At 37.3% G+C, this 19,404-nt stretch overlaps 1 protein-coding gene across 6 annotated transcripts in view; it reads right to left on the bottom strand.

Moving 5' to 3' along the window:
• Ash1l (ASH1 like histone lysine methyltransferase) overlaps positions 1 to 19,404 on the bottom strand; it is a 176,655-nt gene that overhangs the window by 113,038 nt on the left and 44,213 nt on the right. For all 6 annotated transcript variants that reach the window (XM_078027423.1, XM_078027422.1, XM_040287678.2 and 3 more), the window contains one exon: positions 7,833 to 12,396. In XM_078027423.1, the coding sequence (XP_077883549.1) occupies positions 7,833 to 12,396 (4,564 nt within the window). The remainder of the gene's footprint in view (positions 1 to 7,832; positions 12,397 to 19,404) is intronic.

Below are 19,404 nucleotides of genomic sequence, written 5' to 3'. Positions count from 1 at the left end.
TTTTGAGACAGCAAGACACCAAGTTGCAGAGGCTTAGGATCCTACTTCCTCAGCCTCCCAGTAGCTCAACTGGTTTTTGTTAAAAGGATAATTAAATGTGTTCTCGTGTTAAGTTAAAAAGGCACATTAAGTTCTTATTAGAAATGAGGAATTAGTTTGTGTGTTGACAGAGCTGAAGGGGAAAGGGGTGTAAAGGGAGCAGACTCAGGGGTTGAAGGGCTTTGAAGACTCTGGAGATTGAGAAGGTCCCTCTACTCACGTAGCTGGAGGAGTCCTCCCAGTCTCCTTGCTCCTGTGGGGTGAGAAGCCAAATAAGTTTTTTGGGGGGGATGGGATAAAAGGATGGAGAGAAAACTGATGATAGGAACAGGGACAGCCTGGTGGAAACTGACCAAGAACCCAGCTTCCTGCTTGGTACTCAGACATCTAGTCCCCGTAATACACATTCCCCACAGGAACCCAAAGTTATAGCATCCCTTCCAAATCCTAGCTATCCCCCTTCCCTGTTGATTTCTCCTTGCCAGGGAACAGAGGCCAAGAGTCTCCAGGAAGAAGAGGATGGAAAGCAGGGATTCCTTCAGAATGAGCAGGTCTGGCTCCATCTGAATATTAGCCTTGCTTCTCCACACACCATCTCTCCAGCCTCCAAGAATCTTCTTCAAGCCCTGGGGTCTCATTCTTCTTCCCTGCAGACCTGATCTCCCTCTGGATCTGGTGGCTGAGGATCAATCTGTTTCCTACGGGAACAGAGGGCCTCCTTCCACAGTCTCCAAAACTCTTCAAGCCTGGCTTCCACTCCACCCCCACATCCAGAAGAGAAAGAACAGCTCTACAAAATCATCCACAATGAGGGGGTAGAGAGAGAAGAGGGGAGGGGAGGGGAGGGAAGGGGGGATAGTAGAGGATAGGAAAGGCAGCAGAATACAACATGACACTAGTATGGCAATATGTAAATCAATGGATGTGTAACCGATGTGATTCTGCAATCTGTATACGGGGTAAAAATGGGAGTTCATAACCCACTTGAATCAAAGTGTGAAATATGATATATCAAGAACTATGTAATGTTTTGAACAACCAACAATAAAAATTAAAAAAAATCATCCACAATGACCAGTGCCAAGGGATAAAAAGGTCATCTTTGCTGCACCCCCAGGGGAACATGAGCTCCTGGAATTGAGGCTAGGAGTTCAGAACAGTGGTGATGGTGGGGTTAAATGGAGTAGTGAAGATTCCTGTACACACAATTGCTAAGACTTGAACCCCCAACCAACTCCTTTCTAACTCTTGGGGCTCAAGGTTGGGCAACTTACTACATGTCCTCAAAACTGTTTGACAGGGATATCAGAGACTGGAAAGTGCAGAGAAATTACAATATTCATTGCTCTCATCTTCCCTGGGAACTGGACACAGTGGAAGTACTCTGGGGATAGGCAAGTTAGGATAGTCATTTAATACCCTCCTCAAGTATGGGGGAGCCTGAGGCAAGTTAAGAAGATCCTAATCAGTGATCTCAGAAATATCTAGGAGTCTCTTTTCTGAGCTGGGTCAATCAGGGTATGAGGGCTCAGGTCTGCCCCTCCCAAGAAAAAACACCCAAGGTTATAACCTAAGAGACAGCTCCACCTTACTTCTCAGAAAAAAGAGGGAGGGTGGGCACGAAAATAGAGATTAAAACTCTTCTTCTAGTCAGGCACAATGGCCTGCCTGCCTGTATTCCCAGCAGCTAGGGAGGCTGAAACAGGAGGATCAAGAATTCAAAGCCAGCCTCAGCAATAGCGAGGCACTTAACAACTCAGTGAGACTCTGTCTCTAAATAAAATGCAAAATAGGGCCAGGGGTGTGGTTCAGTGGTTCAGTCCCCCAGAGTTTAATACCCAGTACCAAAAAACAAAACAAAACAAACAACAATAACAACCTGTTCTTCTACCAACAACCTCTTCTTCTATCCCAACTACCAGCTCCCTCTAGCCTCTTGGACTGCCCACCTTTAGTTTTGCTGATCCTCCCTCTCCATCTCTGCTCTGAGTCTATTTGATTTTTTGGTTATATAAATAATTGCAACACTTGAAGAAAAATCAAGTCACATCTACATTCTCTTAGCAGTAATTGTGAAGATGGAGAGATTTCAAAAAATAGCAATTAGTAGAAGAATTTAGAGTTCTGATAAGAATATAGCTGGTCTTTGTCTCTCGTTTCTGGCACAGCTTCAAAAGCTTTAGAATTCTGAATGACAGGAATGTCTTTTGTTATGCCTTTGAGATGATTTACAGTAAGCCCTAGGATAACTGCACGGAGCTGGTAGTCAGCCACATGATTATAAGTTTGAAACTTTGGAACAACCTAACTTCTAGGGGGCTAGAAACAGAGCTCAGTCACATAGTGGATTATTTAAAAAAAATGCCTCTCATGAAAATCCAATAAAATTTCCAGAAACTGAGGTTCAGTGGAACGTCTATCTGGTGAACACAATAATATGCTAAGAGGGTAACATTCCCAGATTCGATAAGGAGAAGGTGTGTGGAAGGTCTTTGTCTCCTACCTCCATCAAATACTGTCTTATGAAGCAGCTCTTCAACTGGTTGCTCCTAATCTGTATCCTTTTTAATAAAACTGTAATCTAAACAGCACTTTCTGTAAATTCCAAAAATTGTTACAGCAAATTATCAAAATTGAAGGGGCTGTAGGAAATCCCAAATCTTTTTAAGACTGGGCAAAATCTGTATGGTTCAGAGACACTGAAATGTGTGACTGGCACCTGAAACAAAGGCAGTCTTTGTGATAGACTTTGTTCTTAACTTGTGGAGTCTTTTCACTAATTCCAGAGAGTTAACATCAAGAAATCAAAGACATCTAGCTGATGACAGAGAATTAGTAATAGAACTTCAGTGAGGTCTTAGTATTTTTTTTTCATGTTATTTTTTTAAAAAAGAAAAGACAAGTTCTTATTCTTTACATAGATATGTGTGCATGTTTGACTTCCCTGCTATTTCTCTCATTTCCACAGGAATCTGGAACCAGATTCACATCCATCATTACATCTTGACTTCTGTAAATGCCCTCTTGGATATTTCAGTGTCCATGTAGATATTAACATTCAAATCACGTAATCCATCACCTCATATCACCTTCACCTTCTCCATCCTTTGTAAGGTCCTTCTCAAAGCTCTCAAATTAGGGACTTCAAATTCAATAATTTCTTGCTTAAATAGCTTTGAAAAGGACCAGAAGTAATACATAATAGGAAACTGTGATAACTATGGCAAATGGAAAAAAAGGAGGCACCAGCTAAAGGGGGTCTGCCACATCCAAGAAACATGAATTGATTGTTGATTCTAATTTTTTTGACAAGCAAAGTTCTAAATTTTTATGTGAAATGACCAAATTCTGAAATTTTAGCTATTTATCTTTTAAATCTGTAGAGATCACCCTAAAGACTTATACATAAGCCAGAGGCTATTAACCATTTCTTTTATTTATAGAAGTTTCTTATAACTATCCAAGGCTCTTTTTTTCCTCACTCTTTATCTTTTCCCTAGAGAAATAACATCACCCTGACTATACATATATGATTCATATGTATTTATGTGCAGTAAAATAGTTCATGTATCATTGATACATGATAAGCTGCATTATTTTTCAAAATACACAAATGTTATATATACATTTTTCAAAATATACAAATGTTTTCCAATACCAAGTTAGCAGCTGAAAAAGAACACATTAAACTAACTAAATGCATAAAGCCATGGAGAAATGAAGTTCTGTTCAAAATGCCTAATCATCCCACATGCTACAAATTTTCCTGCAAGGATTTATAATGTGACTTACCCCAATCTTTGTGCAAAAGAAACAAACAAGGTCAATAAACCAAAACAAGCTATCTCCAGTATCCCTACATTTACCAGCCAATGACATCCTTTTGTGTCTATAATTGAGCAGCTCTAATCCCTCTTGATGTTGCCTTCTATCAAACTACTTCCATCTTTTCCTCAAAAGTTTACGCCTATGTTTACGTCTTTCTCTATTAAGTGATTATCATGTAATTTTTTTTTTTTTTGTATTTGATACCAGGGATTGAACCCGGATGTGCTCAACCACTGAGTCACATTCCCAGCCCTCCTTATAAAATATTTTATTCAGAGGCAGGGTCTTGCTAAGTTGCTTAGGCTCCTTATGCTGGTTTTAAAGTCATGATTCTCCTTCCTCAGCCTCTACAGTGCTAGGATTACAGGTGTGCACCACTGTAGCAACTAAAGTGTCTTTTTAACTATTGCTGTTTCTATAATTATTATTTTGCTGGATATTCTGCACAGGTTTTAAAAGTCTGTTCCCAACTATATTTTACCCAGAAGGCCTTTCGTTTTTAGTGAATGATATTGCTAAAAAAAGTTTTCAAAAACTCAGCAATGGGGCTAGGGTTGTGGCTCAATGTGAGCACTTGTCTGGCACTGTGAGGCCCTGGGTTCAATCCTCAGCTCCACATAAAAAGACAAATAAAATAAAGGTATTGTGTCCATCTACTATATATTTATTTATTTATACACACACACACACACACACACATATGTATATATAACAAAAAGCTCATAGTGAAATGCTTCAACCTCCTATCCAAACTTTCATAATGAGCCCCATAATTACATATCCAATTGTCTACTCAGTATCTCTATCATTTTTCAGGTATCTCAAACTATATATTAGAGAGTTGAGGGCATAGCTCAATATTAGAGTGTTTGCCTAGCTTATGCAAGGCCCTGGATTAAATCCTCAGCACTACAAAACAAAAAACTGTATAACTATATTTATTAGAAAGTAAACATCAGGGACTGGGGATATGGCTCAATTGGGAGAATGCTTGCCTTGCATGCACAAGGCCCTGGACACAATCCCCACCACCACCAAATAAAAAAAAATTAAAAAAAGAAAGAAAGAAAGTAAACATCAGCTGTTCCCTAAATCTGCTCATCCTTTAGCCTTCTCTGTCTCAGTGCATGGCATCAACAATCTCCCAAATGTTCATATAAAAAGTGGTCTACCACTCTAGTCTAACCACCATCATCTTATTCAATTATTACAATTCCTTTCATCCCCTCCAATTTAGTGTTTATACTGATGTCAGTATGATCATTCAATAATGCATATCTAAACTCAATTCTTCTATATCTTTTGCCCTTAGTACAAAATTTTATTATATAGTCTGGCTGTTTTCTGTTACATCTTCTACCATTTACTCTTTTATATTCCTTTTCCTACCACAGTGAAGCTTTTTTCCAGTTTATCTAATATCCCCTATCACAGTGAAGCTTTTTCAGGAGCACTAGATCTCTGAGCCACATCCCCATCCCCATTTTATCAGAGACAGGGTCTCACTGAGTTACTCAGGCTTTGCCTTTGCCGAGGCTGGTTTTGAACTCACGTTCCTCCTGTCTCAGTCAAGTCCCACAATTTTAACCCTCAGGCCATAACTAATAACTCTATGTAATTAGATTCTTTTTGCCCTGTCCTTTATTCTCCATCTCTTCATTTTGTTACACTAATTTCAAAGCATCCTATTACATTAACTTCATAGCACGTTCTCAATTATGTCATTATTTGCTTTATTTCCTATTCATCTTCCATCACTAAGCTAAAAATAAATGAGGTCAGATATCAGGTTTTTTAAAAAAATTTTTAGTTATAGTCAATACCTTTATTTTATTTATTTATTTTTATGTGATGCTGAGGATCAAATTCAGGGCCTCATATGTGCTAGATAAGCACCCTACCATTGAACTAAAACTCCAGTTCCAAGATATCAGGTCTTTACTCTCTACATGTATCAGAGTTAAACAGTGCTGTTGTTTTTTGGAATAAATGAATGAACAAATGAATGAATAAATGAATGAGTGGAATTCTATTTACACAGATAAGTGCTATTAATGCAGTTAAGGGTCACTAAGGGGAACCTCCTCTGATTTAGCCCTTCCCCCCATTTTATCATTTCACTGTTCTTTTTTTATATCCTTTAACACAATTTTAATGAAACAATGTGATTCTTTTCTGGTTGTTATCCATTACCTCCACTAAAATTCCCACAAAACAACAAACCTTTGTGCTTTAATTCCTATTATGTAACAAGGGCTCAAAAGGAGAATACCTGGTAAATAACAGATGCTCAAAAACTGTCACTGATTACATATTTGTTTTAAAAATTGTCAAATGAACCTCAATTTCTCCACTAAGCAGCTAATAAATAAAGAAAAACAGTTTAAAAGCTCCTTGTCTGTTTCCCCCAATTCACAAGATTTTTTTTTTAACTGACACAATATCTTTATTTTATTTATTTATTTTATGTAGTGCTGAGCATCAAAACCAGTGCCTCACATGTGCAAAGCAAATGTTCTATCACTGGGTTAAAACACCAGCCCCACAAGATTATTATCTTTTAGAGAAATAATTGCAACACTTGTGTGCTTGCTACATACAAATCAGTGTACAAGCACTAAAATATCATTTACTTCTTAAAATATCTCTACTAATCCCATTATACAGGAGAGGGTATTGAGGCTAAGAAAGTCTTAAGAGAATCTAATGAAATCTATGGATTTTCTCTAGAAAAATATACATGAACATAAAACTTTTTTCCAGGTTTGTGCAGTTTCTTTTCTTTTTTAAGGGATGCTCATTTTTTGTAATCGTACACAGTAATATTTATTTATTTATTTGTTTGTTTGTTGTTTGTTTATTTATATGTGGTGCTGAGGATGGAACCCGGGCCTTGCACATGCGAGGCAAGTGCTCTACCACTGAGTCATAACTCCAGCCCCAGTTTCTACAGTTTCTAGAATTAATTTACAAGCCTTCAGAGTTGAGATCTGTGATAAATAATTTCTAACTTAGCTATGTGTTTTTGAATGGATAATGTTCTTTCTTGTTTTCTTTTTTAATTCTTAAGACATTTCGAGAGGATATGATTATATTATCTAGATCTATACCATTTCTTTTATATCTAATGGAAACTGCTTTTATGAAGAGGTATTCTGCAAATAAAATCCCTGTAAATACTGAGTTAAATTTTACAAGGCTGAAAATATTCAAGTCTTACATTTTTTTAAGACATGTTATACAAGGTTAATAACATATTCTTCCTTTCTTTAAAAAAAATTTTTTTTAGAGAGAGAGAGAGAATTTTTAATATTTATTTTTTAGTTTTCGGCAGACACAACATCTTTGTTTGTATGTGGTGCTGAGGATCGAACCCGGGCCGCACGCATGCCAGGCAAGCGTGCTACTGATTGAGCCACATCCCCAGCCCAATAACATATTCTTCCTATAACATAAAAGCATTTATAATTGCTTTAAAAATCCTACACTCTATTAACAGGTATCTCTCAGCTATTTCTTTTTTTTTTAATATTTATTTTTAGGTGTAGATGGACACAACCCAATGTTTTTATTTTTATGTGGTGCTGAGGATCCCGCCCGAGCTAGGCGAGCACTCTACCACTTAGCCACAATCCCAGCCCCTCTCAACTATTTGTTAACAAATGGTTTTGTGTACAGCCGTTTTGCAGGAGGAAGGTAAATAATTTTCTTTTTCCCTGGTTTCCAAAAGTTGTGTAGAAAAATTTTTTTTGACAAAGTTACCTCAGTTCAAGATTCAAAATTAATGCAAAGACATTTCTTATTTCTTTCATCTAAGAAACATGAGAACTTTGAAAAGATTTCAAAATACATTTATAAAAAGGTAATTTAAAAAAAGATTAAAAGTTCAACTACATGGTATCAGGCAACCAATGGGGAAAAAATTTATACTGAAACAAAAATAAAACAAGAAATAACCCTCTTACCTGTCAAGGTCTGTATAGCCCTTTCACTGGAAGGCAGTGGCTCCTTTCTGTGAGGTCGATTTAGTGAAGTGTCCTGTGCAGAAAAGAGTCCAGGACTGTCAGTTAATTTCTTCCGGCCACTGGAGTTAGGGTTTGAAACTCTGCAGCTGCCTATTGCACTTGTGAAAAGATTTGTATGTTCATCACCGCTGGCTGGCTCAGAGTTGGGAGTGAATCCTCCAAGGGATAGACTTGGAGAACTTTCTGAACAGTCAATTTGTAAAGGTGTCTGCAATCCCAAGGCTAAAGAACTAGCCTCTGAAGGCTCTCGGTGGACCCACTGTTCTTCTCTGTTCATTAAGCTCTTTGAAGGAGAGAGATGAGGACAGGACATGTGACACCGGTGCTTTTCCTTATGCTTGTATCTCTCTCCAACAGTATCCTTTCCAAATCGATAGCGTTTCAAAGATTCCAGGACAGATCTGGAAGAGCCAGTGTCCATGGAAACCTGGGGTTGTTCAGAAGAACGGTGTTCTCTATGTTTGTGACGGTGCCTGTGTTTGTGCTCAACCATCCAACCATAGGCCATCTCAGGAGGTACGCTGGGGTAGGTACTCATGGATAGGAGAGGAGTCCTGCTGGTTGTAAGAAAGGCCTCCTGTCTAAGTAGTTTATGCTTTTTCTTATGGTATTTCGTGGGATTGAGAAGTAAATGACCAGCATGCATATAGGAAGGAGGTGGAAGTGGAGTGGTGAAAGAAGGAGATGGAGGAGGTGGATAAAGAGTGGGAGGATACCTTCCATAGTAACCTAATCCTATGGGAGCAGCTGAAAGGGGTGAAGGAGAATAAGGCATGCCATAAGAGGGATAGAATCCAGTACTAGAAAGAGGAAAACTAAGGCTGTGCATAAAAGGCATTTCAGCCATTGCCTCCCTCATCTTAGGGGGCCTCCCTCTTTTCTTTTTTAAGTCAGGTTTTCGAATGTAGTGCAAAGGATCTAAGGGAAACGAAGGATGTGTATAGAAACTATTAAAGTTGATTCGAAAAATAGTTGGCAAAAGATCTCGGGGGATAAAATGATGACTTCGATGGGTGATCCGAATTTCACTTAGACGACTTATTAGTTCCTCCAGCTCTGCAATGAAGTCTGGATCCTGTCTATTTCGGAGTTGGGGATATTTCTTTTTCCGTTTTCGTTTCTGTCTTTTCATCTTGTCATAGCTGAGGTAATCATGACTCCTGCGCTTACATTTGTGTTTATGTTTTTCTTTAAGACTGCTAAGGACTGTAGAGGTTTCAGGGGGAATCAGAGAAACATGCTCAAAAGAATGCCTTCTCTTTTTTTGTCCACAAAATTTCTCTGCCCTGTCGGATGTGCTGTTATTATCTGTTCCAATTCCACTATCACTGGGAATGGTCTCATCACTATGAGACTCACTAATTGGGGAAGGAGTAGCTTCTTTCAGAGATGTGAGTTCACTCAAGTGTGAAGGAGAATTTGGCAACAAAGTAGGAGGAGATAACCGCCTCCTCCCCTTTGAAGCCTTTTTCATTGCAAGAGTCTGAATCATATTACCCTGTCTAGAGTGCAAATGCAAATATGGCACTGAACTGGGTTCAACAAATCCTGCATCACTACTAACAGGGCTTTGACCTCCACTAGTACCAGAAGACTGAGAGCAAATAGGTGATGGAAGAATCTCAGAACTACTAGCAGATGAAGGCAGTAAAGGGGGAAGGATCTGTCCTAATGCTGAACCAGCTGCCTGTTGAGCAGTTTGCTCAAGGACTGCAAGGCTAGTAGGGCTACCAGAAAGAATGCCATTTAAGACAGTTTTTGGTTTGCGTCCCCTTCTCTTTCCTATGTAAATGGTTCCTTTCTTGCTGACATTTATTTGTTGGCCCAATTTAGAACCAAATGTGGCAGCAAGACTTGATACTGTATTATGAAGTTTGGATTGCACTTTCCCTTTATTACTTGATTCTACAGAACTTGAAAGAATCTGATTCAACAGCTTCTTTCTCTTTAAAGTCTTCATTTTATTTATTTTCCGGATAATTGTCTTCATTAATTGTCCATTGTTTCTTTTGGTAATTTTTTTATCTGGTTCCATCTCAAGGTCACTCATACTACAGACACTTGGCCTGTGACTGTCATCTAAGTCATCTGGATCCGGAAGTTGATCCTCACTCTCAAAGAAATCACTGCTACTTCTATGGTTTTCACTTTCAGATTCCAGCTTGCTTGGACTTTCTGTAGCAACAAATGGAGCCACTGATAGTACAGGTGGCTTCATTTTGACTGGTGACCTCATTTGCCTCTTAGGTCTACCTCTCTTTTTTGGAAAAGGTGATACAGAGAGACTTTGTTTGAAGGAAGGAATTTCAATTTCTGGCTGTAAAATTGGGGGTTCTTGTTCTTCTTTAGATTGTAAAGAAAAAACTTTAGAGGCAGGGATTTTTAAAGTCCTTTTAGGCGGACCTTCTAGTTGAGGCATCTCCTTAGATTTAGGCCTTCCTCTTTTGGGCTTATAAATATCAGACAAAAGGTCACTAGAGACACACATACTGGAAGATAGTTTGTGAGTAGCAAATGACTTATGAGATGGTTTATCACTATCAGTTAAGAGAGCAAGAGATGAAGTTGTGGATTTGCTCAACTTTGGCAATCGGCGTTTAAGGAAGTCATGATCTACAAATGAAGATGATCCAATGTTTTTCATAAACTTGGCCGGCTCAGAATTACTATTTGATAGTGAACTACATGAAACATTTTTAAAAAGCTCTGATCTTTCTAATTCTAGCCCTTTTGGAGACCGGCATGTGCTTCTTGCCACCACTTTAGTCCACCGAGGTTTTCTTCCTTTTCTTTTTTTTAATGGTTTGGACTGCAAACTAGTGCTTAGGCTTTCAGCAACTTGGCAGTGTTTGTCTGATGCAGATACTGCACCTAGTTTTAGAAAAGGTTTGTTACTAAATAAACTAGTGAAGTTAACAACTGAAGGAGTAATTGTATGAATACTGGATTCAGAAGTCAAACTTGGCTTTTTTCCCAAGGAAGAGCTTATTCTTGGAATATCTATATGTGTAGTTTTTGAATCATTTAGCTCTTTATCAACCCCTTTAGACTCAATACTTATGCTATGACCCATTGACCTATGACCAACATTCAAGTGGGTATTTTCAGAAGTAAACTGGTTTTTTCCAACAGATTCAGAAATTTCTTCCATTAGTTCTGTGGTAGGACTTAGAAGTAATGGATTAGGAGCCAATTGTGAAGAATTTTCAGGGGGACTTCTGGTTAAAGGATTAATAGATACAGTAGGTGATGGGGAAGGGAGATTGCTTTCTCCTACTGCACTAAAAGGGGATTTTGCTGTAGATGCATCAGAAGCTCCTCCCAATTGAAAGTCTGGAGAAGTGCAATATACGGGAGGTTGCTTTTCATGCTTTGAGGTTTCAAAAGATCCCCTTTCACTGGATGAGAAACTGTCTTGCTGAATGCATGTTCCTTCATTAAACATTTCTTTCTCCAAATTAATGATTTCTTTTCGGACTGAGAACTTTTCCAATATGCTTTCTTTACTCTGCCTTATAACATTCTTTTCAAAAGTTTTGCTGGTGGCACTGTCTTTCAGGGATTCAGAAAGTTCTTGACTTTCATGATTACTGATGTTTGTACTACAAGAAGCCTTAATGGGTTCCTGAGTGGGGAGCAGTGCTTCGGCTTTAAGGTTTATGGCATCTTTGCCGACCAGTCCTGCCATAGGACAACTCACTAGTTTTTTACCAATGTCCTTATTAACCAATCCCATTGTAGAACTTGCTACAATCTTCTTTGCACAGTCCTTGGTGACTAGGCCAACAGTAGAACCTAATTTCTTTCCCAAGTCTTTATTAACCAGTCCAACCACAGTGCCAAGTCCTAACTTCTTGCCAGACTCCTTATTCACTAAACCTGGAACAATACCAATTCCTAGCTTCTTTCCTGAATCCTTGCTCAGCAGTCCTACTGTAGTGATAGTTCCTGGCTTTTTGCCTAAATCTTTATTAATGAATACCGCCGTAGTGCCAGCTCCCAATTTTTTCACAGAGTCCTTATTGACCAATCCTACTGCTGCATTAAACACTGGCTTTTTCCCAGGATCTTTGGTTACTAATCCAACTGCTGTGCTGATAGTTGGTTTTTTAATTAAATCCTTATGTATTATTCCAGCTACGGAGCCTATGCCAGCTTTCCTGATCAAATCCTTGCTAACCAATCCTGCTGTTGTGCCAGTTCCTAACTTCTTCGGTTTTGTCTTGGAAGACTTGGAAGGAGGACAAGTAGCAATGAGCTGGGCCAACTTTTCTGTTACACTAGTTCCTCCATTAAGTAATGCTCTGTCCTTTAATTCAGGATCACGGCTACCAACAAGAGAAGATGGTGTTCCATTAATGTAATCTGCCATTTCTGATTGTACTGGAGAAAGCTTCTTAGACAAAGGATTGCTTTCTCCCTGTGAATGAAGATGGATACTTTCTTCAGACTGACATTCAATGGCTGCAACATCACCTGTTTTCTTGTACAACTTTGAAGGGTCCTAAAATTTGAACAAGAAAAAGGTTTCAGAGAGTAAACCTTTAACCATTCAGCTTTGCATTATAATCCAATAAATGTCACATATCAGCTACTACAGATAACAGAGCTTTAAAAAAACCCTGTGCTACACTAAATGTCATAATATATTAATTTATCTGTTGCTATATCAGAAACCATCAAGATGTGTTTGTTGACCTTACATCACATAAATCTATACATCACAGAATCTTTAGAAGTATCTCTATGATATTCTTTGACATTGTTTTAAACAGAAAATTATAGTTTCTACTTTCACTTTACTTTTGATTGATTACACATTAAGCATATGAATGTACTGTTTGTGAAAAGACAAATATTTCTAGCTAAGGCCCTCTTTTTCTTTCTTTCTTTTTTTGATTGTAGATGAACACAACACCTTTATTTTTATGTGATGCTGAGGGTCAAACCCAGTGCCTCACATGTGCTGGGCAAGCATCCAACCACTGAGCCACTATCCCAGGCCATAGCTAAGGTCTTCATTCAAAATAATAGTTCACTGACTAACTCCTTCGTTGACTTCAATGACGCCAAACCAAAATGGGGCAATCCTGACCTATTTCTACTCCTTTAACTCATTCTAAATTATAGTCCTGAAGAGAGCAGATAAAAACTCTCTTAATGTGGGAAAACTAGAAAAAACAATTTTAAAATTCTTATTTTCGGCAGAATATGTTTTGAGATGAAATCTTAGACTAGAAGCCATTTATCCTAAGTAAGTTATTGAATACTGCAATCTAATTCATGAGTCCTCACCATGTACTTTACAAATAAATTCACTACTTCACACAATAGTCTATTTTACTTTGGGACAACCAATAATAAATAGTTCCCTCTAAATATAAAATAATCATGAAAAACCTGAAGAAATGTAAAGATATGTGGTGTTTGTGGCTAGGAAGACATAAAGATAACAAGTTTGCCAAAGCAAATTTGGTACCAGAATGAAGACAGGTGATTAACTAGTAAGTCACATGCCCATTTTTATTTTTTATTTTGAGACAAGGTCTTGCTAAATTGCTTATAGACCTAGCTGTTGGGATTACAAGTGTGTGCCACTATGCCTGGCTATATATTTTGTTTTTATTTGTGCTAGGAATCAAAACCCAGGGCCTTATGTCAAGTAAGCCTTCTACCATTAATCTATATGCCCAGTCCAAAACTTACAAAGAAAAAGATCCCAAAACACATTAAATTGTATCAGAAATTACATAATAATATGGAAAATTATTTTTATTACTTTAAAGCATGATATTTAGATTACATCCAGAGTGTCAGAGTTGTATTGTAGCTCAGTGGTAATCAGTCTTGCCTAGCAGGTATAAGGCACTAAGTTTGCTCCTCAGCAAAACATACTTATAAATACTAAAATAAACAGTAAAGATATTAAAAAAGAGATTACATTTGGAATTCAAGCTTGCCATAAGTTTAGGGGGCTAGGATGTAGGTTGGTTGATTGCTTGCTTGCCTAGTTAGTGAACAAGACCCTCAGTTTGATCTCCAGCACTGGGGTTGGGCAGGGGAGTATGTCCTCAGAGTAAACATAAAGTGAAATACACTTTGTTATTCTTCTGTAATTTTCAAATTCACTTTCTCAAATAACAGAATAAGTCTAATAATTTTTCTTCCCAATAGCATTTCAAATATTTAAATTCAGTCAGAATATTTAATCTTTTGCTTCAGTTATACTTCTTTCTGGTCCATTTCTAATTAGGACATTTCAATTTGTAAATATTCCTCTTTCCATGTGGCACCTATATTGAAGCACAATATACTCAATATTTGACAGACACAGAATGAAAAGTGTCTCTTCTCCTGGACTGGACCCTAACATTTGACCAAAAAGAAACTCCAGGGGGGGGCCAACCTCATATTCATATTCTTTCCCCTTCCCTATCCCTCTTTCTCATATTCATTCCCCCTCCCTCCCCGCCACACACACTTTTTAGAGAGACAGGGTCTTCCTATATGCCCAGGATGGTCTTAATCTCCTGGACTCAAGTAATACTCTCCATTCTGAGCCTCCCAAGTAGCTGGAAGAGATTTGCTGAGGATCGAACCCAGGGCCTCACATGCTAAGCAAGCATTCTACCACTGAGCTACAGCCACAGCACTGGAAGAGATCCTTAAAAATGTCTTCCAATAGCTTCCCAATCTATCATATAAAGAATCCCTTTCTTCCATGTTTATTTTATAAACATTAAAAGACTTCATTGTTTTAAATATTTAAAAGTATTTTTATATTCCAAAATTATAGCACTTTCAATTTTAAGTTACCCTTTAAACAAACTATAAGTATATGCATTACATGAATAAAGGTCACAAGCAATATTGAACTAAAAGAAGCTAGAACACTAGCGTGCATATGACTTATCTCCATTAATATGAAGTTCACAAATACACCTAACAATTTATGATAGTAAAAGTCAAGCCAGGTGTGGTGGTGATGTCTATAAAACCCAGTTACTTGGTAAGTTGAAGGGAGGATTGCCTATCTGGCTAATTTAGCAAGACTTGATTCAATAAAAAACAAAACCTGCGAGGGATGTAGCTCAGTCACTGGAGGTCCTTGGGCTAGAACCCCAATAATGAGAAGAAGGGTTGGGGGAGGAAATAAAGAAAAAAAGTTAAGAAAAGGATTACCTTTGATATGGATGGTAATGAGACAAAAATCAGGGAGGCCATGGTGGATGTTGGTAATGTTCTATTTCTTAAATTGAATGCTGGTTATAGCTATTTCTTAAATATTTTTTAATTTTTTTTTTTTGGTGGGTGCTGGTAATGTTCTATTTCTTAAATCGAATGCTGGTTATACAGGCATGGTGGCACACGCCTGTAATCCCAGCAGCTTGGAGGCTGAGGCAGGAGGATCAGGAATTCAAAGCCAGCCTCAGCAACTTAGCAAGGCCCTAATCAACTTACTGAGACTCTGTCTCTAAATAAAAATACATAAAAAATGGCTAGGGATGTAGCTCAGTTGTTAAGCTCCAATGGATTCAATCCTCAGTACAAAAAAAAATAAAAATCAATGCTGATTCTGACTGGAAACTGGGACTATAAAACGTCACAGAGTTGTCACACTTTGGATTTGCACACTTTTCTATGTAAATATCATACTTCAATAATAAAACATTATTTAAAATTCGTCTGGTCAGAAAATAGAAACATCCATTTCCCTTAATCAGTTAAAGAATCTGCTCAAATCTGATTGTTTGCTTCTGCCAGAAATAAATTATCTTGGATAAATTAACTGAGTACAGAGTACTCAGAACTGAGTACATTGTAAACCTGGTAGAGTAGCACATTGGAAGCCCTGGGTTGAATTCTCAGTACCACACACACAGGCACACACACACACACACACACACTCAAAAGGAAAAAAATAAAACACACAAACATAAGTGCAGCCTAGGGCTGGGGATGTGGCTCAAGCGGTAGCGCGCTCGCCTAGCATGCGTGCGGCCCGGGTTCGATCCCCAGCAGCACCACATACCAACAATGATGTTGTGTCCGCCGAGAATTAAGAAAAAATAAATAAATGTTAAAAAAAAAAAAAAAAAAAAAAAAAAAAAAAAAAATAAGTGCAGCCTAAAATGGCTAGTATCTCCTTATGATTAAAGGGGTTAAAGACATACAGAGATGAATAATTTGGGGTTGGTTTTGAAAATCATTTGATAAAAATCCTGACATTAGATAAACTGAATAAATAAGACAATGTTATTAAGATTTTTGAAAACTAGGGCTGGGGATGTGGCTCAAGCGGTAGTGCGCTCGCCTGGCTTGCGTGCGGCCCAGGTTTGATCCTCAGCACCACATACAAAACAAAGATGTTGTGTCCACCAAAAACTAAAAAATAAATATTAAAAAAAAAGATTTTTGAAAACTATATTTAGTACTGGTGATTTTTTTCTTCTTACATTTATAAGGACACTTTTTTTGTGGGGGGAGGGTACCAGGGCACTCAACTACTGCACCACAACCCTAGCCCTATTTTGTAGTTTATTAGAGATGGGGTCTCACTAAATTGCTTAGCACCTCACTTAATTGCTGAGACTAGCTTTGAACTTTTTTTTTATAACTTTTTTATGTTTATTTTTTAGTTGTAGTTGGACACAATACCTTTATTTTATTTATTTACTTTTATGTGGTGCTGAGGATCGAACCCAGGGCCTGGCACATGCTAGGCAAGTGTTCTACCGCTGAGCCACAACCACAGCCCCTAGCTTTGAACTTTTGATCCTCCTGCCTCCGCCTCCTGACCTGCTGGGATTATAGGCATGCATCATCATGCCTGGCTTTTTTTTTTTTAATATTTTATTTTGGGCCTGGGTATATACCTCAGTTTGTAGAGTGTCTACCTCACATGCACAAAGTCTTGGGTTCAATCCCCAGCAACACCAAAAAAAAAAAAAAAAAATTAGTTGCAGGTGGACACAATACCTTTATTTTTGTAAGGATAGAACCCAGGGCCTCACGCATGCTAGGGGAGCACTCTACTGCTGAACACTTTTAAAGGAAAAGTGTTAATAAGAGCTATCATTTTAAGAGAGTATATTATGTATTAGGCATCAAGAAAGATTCTGCATTAAAATATCCCATTAGATATATAATTTTTTTCAATAGGAAAATAAGTTCTATGGATTGTACCAGTGTAAATTTTCTAATTTTGATACTGTTCTATAGTTACATTAGATTTTACCATTAAGGGAAGCTGAATGAAGTATACACAAAACCTCTCTGTTACTTTTGCAATTTCTTGTTCAATCTATAATGACTTCAATATAGTTTGAAAGGAAAAAAAAAAGAGGGGGGGTGCAAAACTACTTGCTGGTTTATAGCCCACTTGCTATAATCAATACAATGAAGAGACTTATATGCAAATAAACTAAGAGACTATTATAAATTCAATGTTCTCATATTAGTCATTAATTCAGAAAATCAATCTCCTACTGGGTGGAACTTAAATACTTTTTTCTTTTTGCTACAATAAATAATATAATGATATCCAACTGTATATATCTTTGCATAGTTGTCCAACTCCTTCAGATAATTTTTTTTTTTTCAGCAGGCATTGGTGGATAATGGGGATTAAACTTAGCTTCCCCAGACCTTTTATTTTTTTTTTTTAAACAGGTTCTGGCTAAGTTGCTTAAGATGAATTTGTAAAGGTGAAATTGCTAGGCTAAAGGGATGCACATGTATCAGTAATATATTCTGGACAGTTAAATGCAATAAAGATTTTTCATTCCCATTATCAGTTTTTAAGATTTCACAACTGATAGAAACACTTTCTTTTGCACATCTATTTCAATTTCATCTTGTTACATGATTTTTCGGACTTTTTGTATTTCTTCAACAGTAAAATAGATGTTCAAGGTCTTGATACACATTATTTTTCTAAATTGAAAATTTAAAATGTGAACGCAGAAGAGCCCTTAATAATTTAGAAATATAGTTTTCTGTTGGTATTTGACGGGTGACTAGTTTCCAAAATCCAATTCAAATAACAAAATCCTCAAGTGCTGAAGTCTGTTACATAAAATGTTATTTTCGTATAACCTATTCATCTTCTTAAATCCTTTAAATCATCTATTATGTATAACACCTAACAACATAAATGCTATGTAAATAGCACACTGTATTGTTTAGGGAATAATGAAAAGGGAAAAGTCTGTACATGTTCAGTACAGATGCAACCATAGTAGGCCTAACTATACAGTACACAAATGGAATGCAATTCTCAAATAAGTGCTGGAGCGAGGTTGAGGATCTGTAAAATGGTAGTAGACTATCGCAGGTTATACATAAACACATCACTTCATTTGTGTGAATTCAGTGAAGCACAGGTACACAGAAAATACAATCGTTACTTTTTGAGACTTTCCTGCTTGATTTGTATGTGTATGTGTGAGTAAAAGGGGGGGGATTATTTTCAATCTGTAGTTGGTTGAATGCACAGATGCAGAACCTAAAGTTAACAGTCCTTAGTTTCTTGAATGTTACATATACTTTTACCAATTTACCAGTTGTCTTTCATCTCTTAGTATTTTTCTTGGAGAAGTTATCATCGCTTATGTATTCAAATACTCAGGAAGACCAGTTACTAATTATTTCACATAGTGTATGTCATTTAATCTTCACAACCACCAAGATGCAATTATAATAATTATTCTCATTTTAATAAAGAGAAATTTAGATATTAGCTAACATGTTCACTATTTTTTTTTCTTTGGTTTATTTTATCGAACCCAGAGCCTTGCATGTGCTAGGTGAGCACTCTAACAATGAGCCACAACCCCAGCACCATATTTTGTATTTTATTTGAAGACAGGGTCTCTCACTGAGTTACTTAGCACCTCACTTTTGCTTAGGCTGGCTTTGAACTTGCAATCCTCCTGCCTCAGCCTCCCTAACTGCTGGGATTACAGGCCACTGTGCCAAGTTTATACCTTAACTTTTTTCAACACAGAATGCCCATTAGAAATTTCTGTTACTGACCAATTATAGTTTACTACCAACTATAATCATATTATAGTTGGTAGTAAACTATTCTTTCCTACGTTGTCCTTTGTATTTCTATGGTATTACTTATCTCCTTTTGTACCTGTGATTTTATTGAAGTCGTCTTTTTTAGTCTAGCCTCAAGTCTAATAATTTTATCTTTCAAAAAAATCCAACTCCTTGTTTTGTTGATCTCTTTAGTTGTTTTTCTAGTCTCTTTTTCATTAGTTCCCATTCTGATTTTTAATGGAACAGAGTCCAAAAATGAATCCATGCATTTATAGCCAAGTGTTTTTTTTTTTACAAAGGTGCTAACAACAAGAGGGTAAGGACTATGCCTACAATAAATGATACTGAGTAAACAGGCCATCACCATGCAGAACCTACTCTTTCACTGCATACAAAAATTCACTCAAAGTGAATTATAAAATTCCCAGGGAAAAACATCTGAAAAGCTCTATGACTTTGATAC

The sequence above is a fragment of the Ictidomys tridecemlineatus genome, chromosome 11, assembly GCF_052094955.1.
Source record: "Ictidomys tridecemlineatus isolate mIctTri1 chromosome 11, mIctTri1.hap1, whole genome shotgun sequence".
Classification (NCBI taxonomy): Eukaryota; Metazoa; Chordata; class Mammalia; order Rodentia; family Sciuridae; genus Ictidomys; species Ictidomys tridecemlineatus.
Note: the sequence above shows the minus strand (reverse complement) of the source record. Positions and strands in the feature narration are given on the sequence as shown.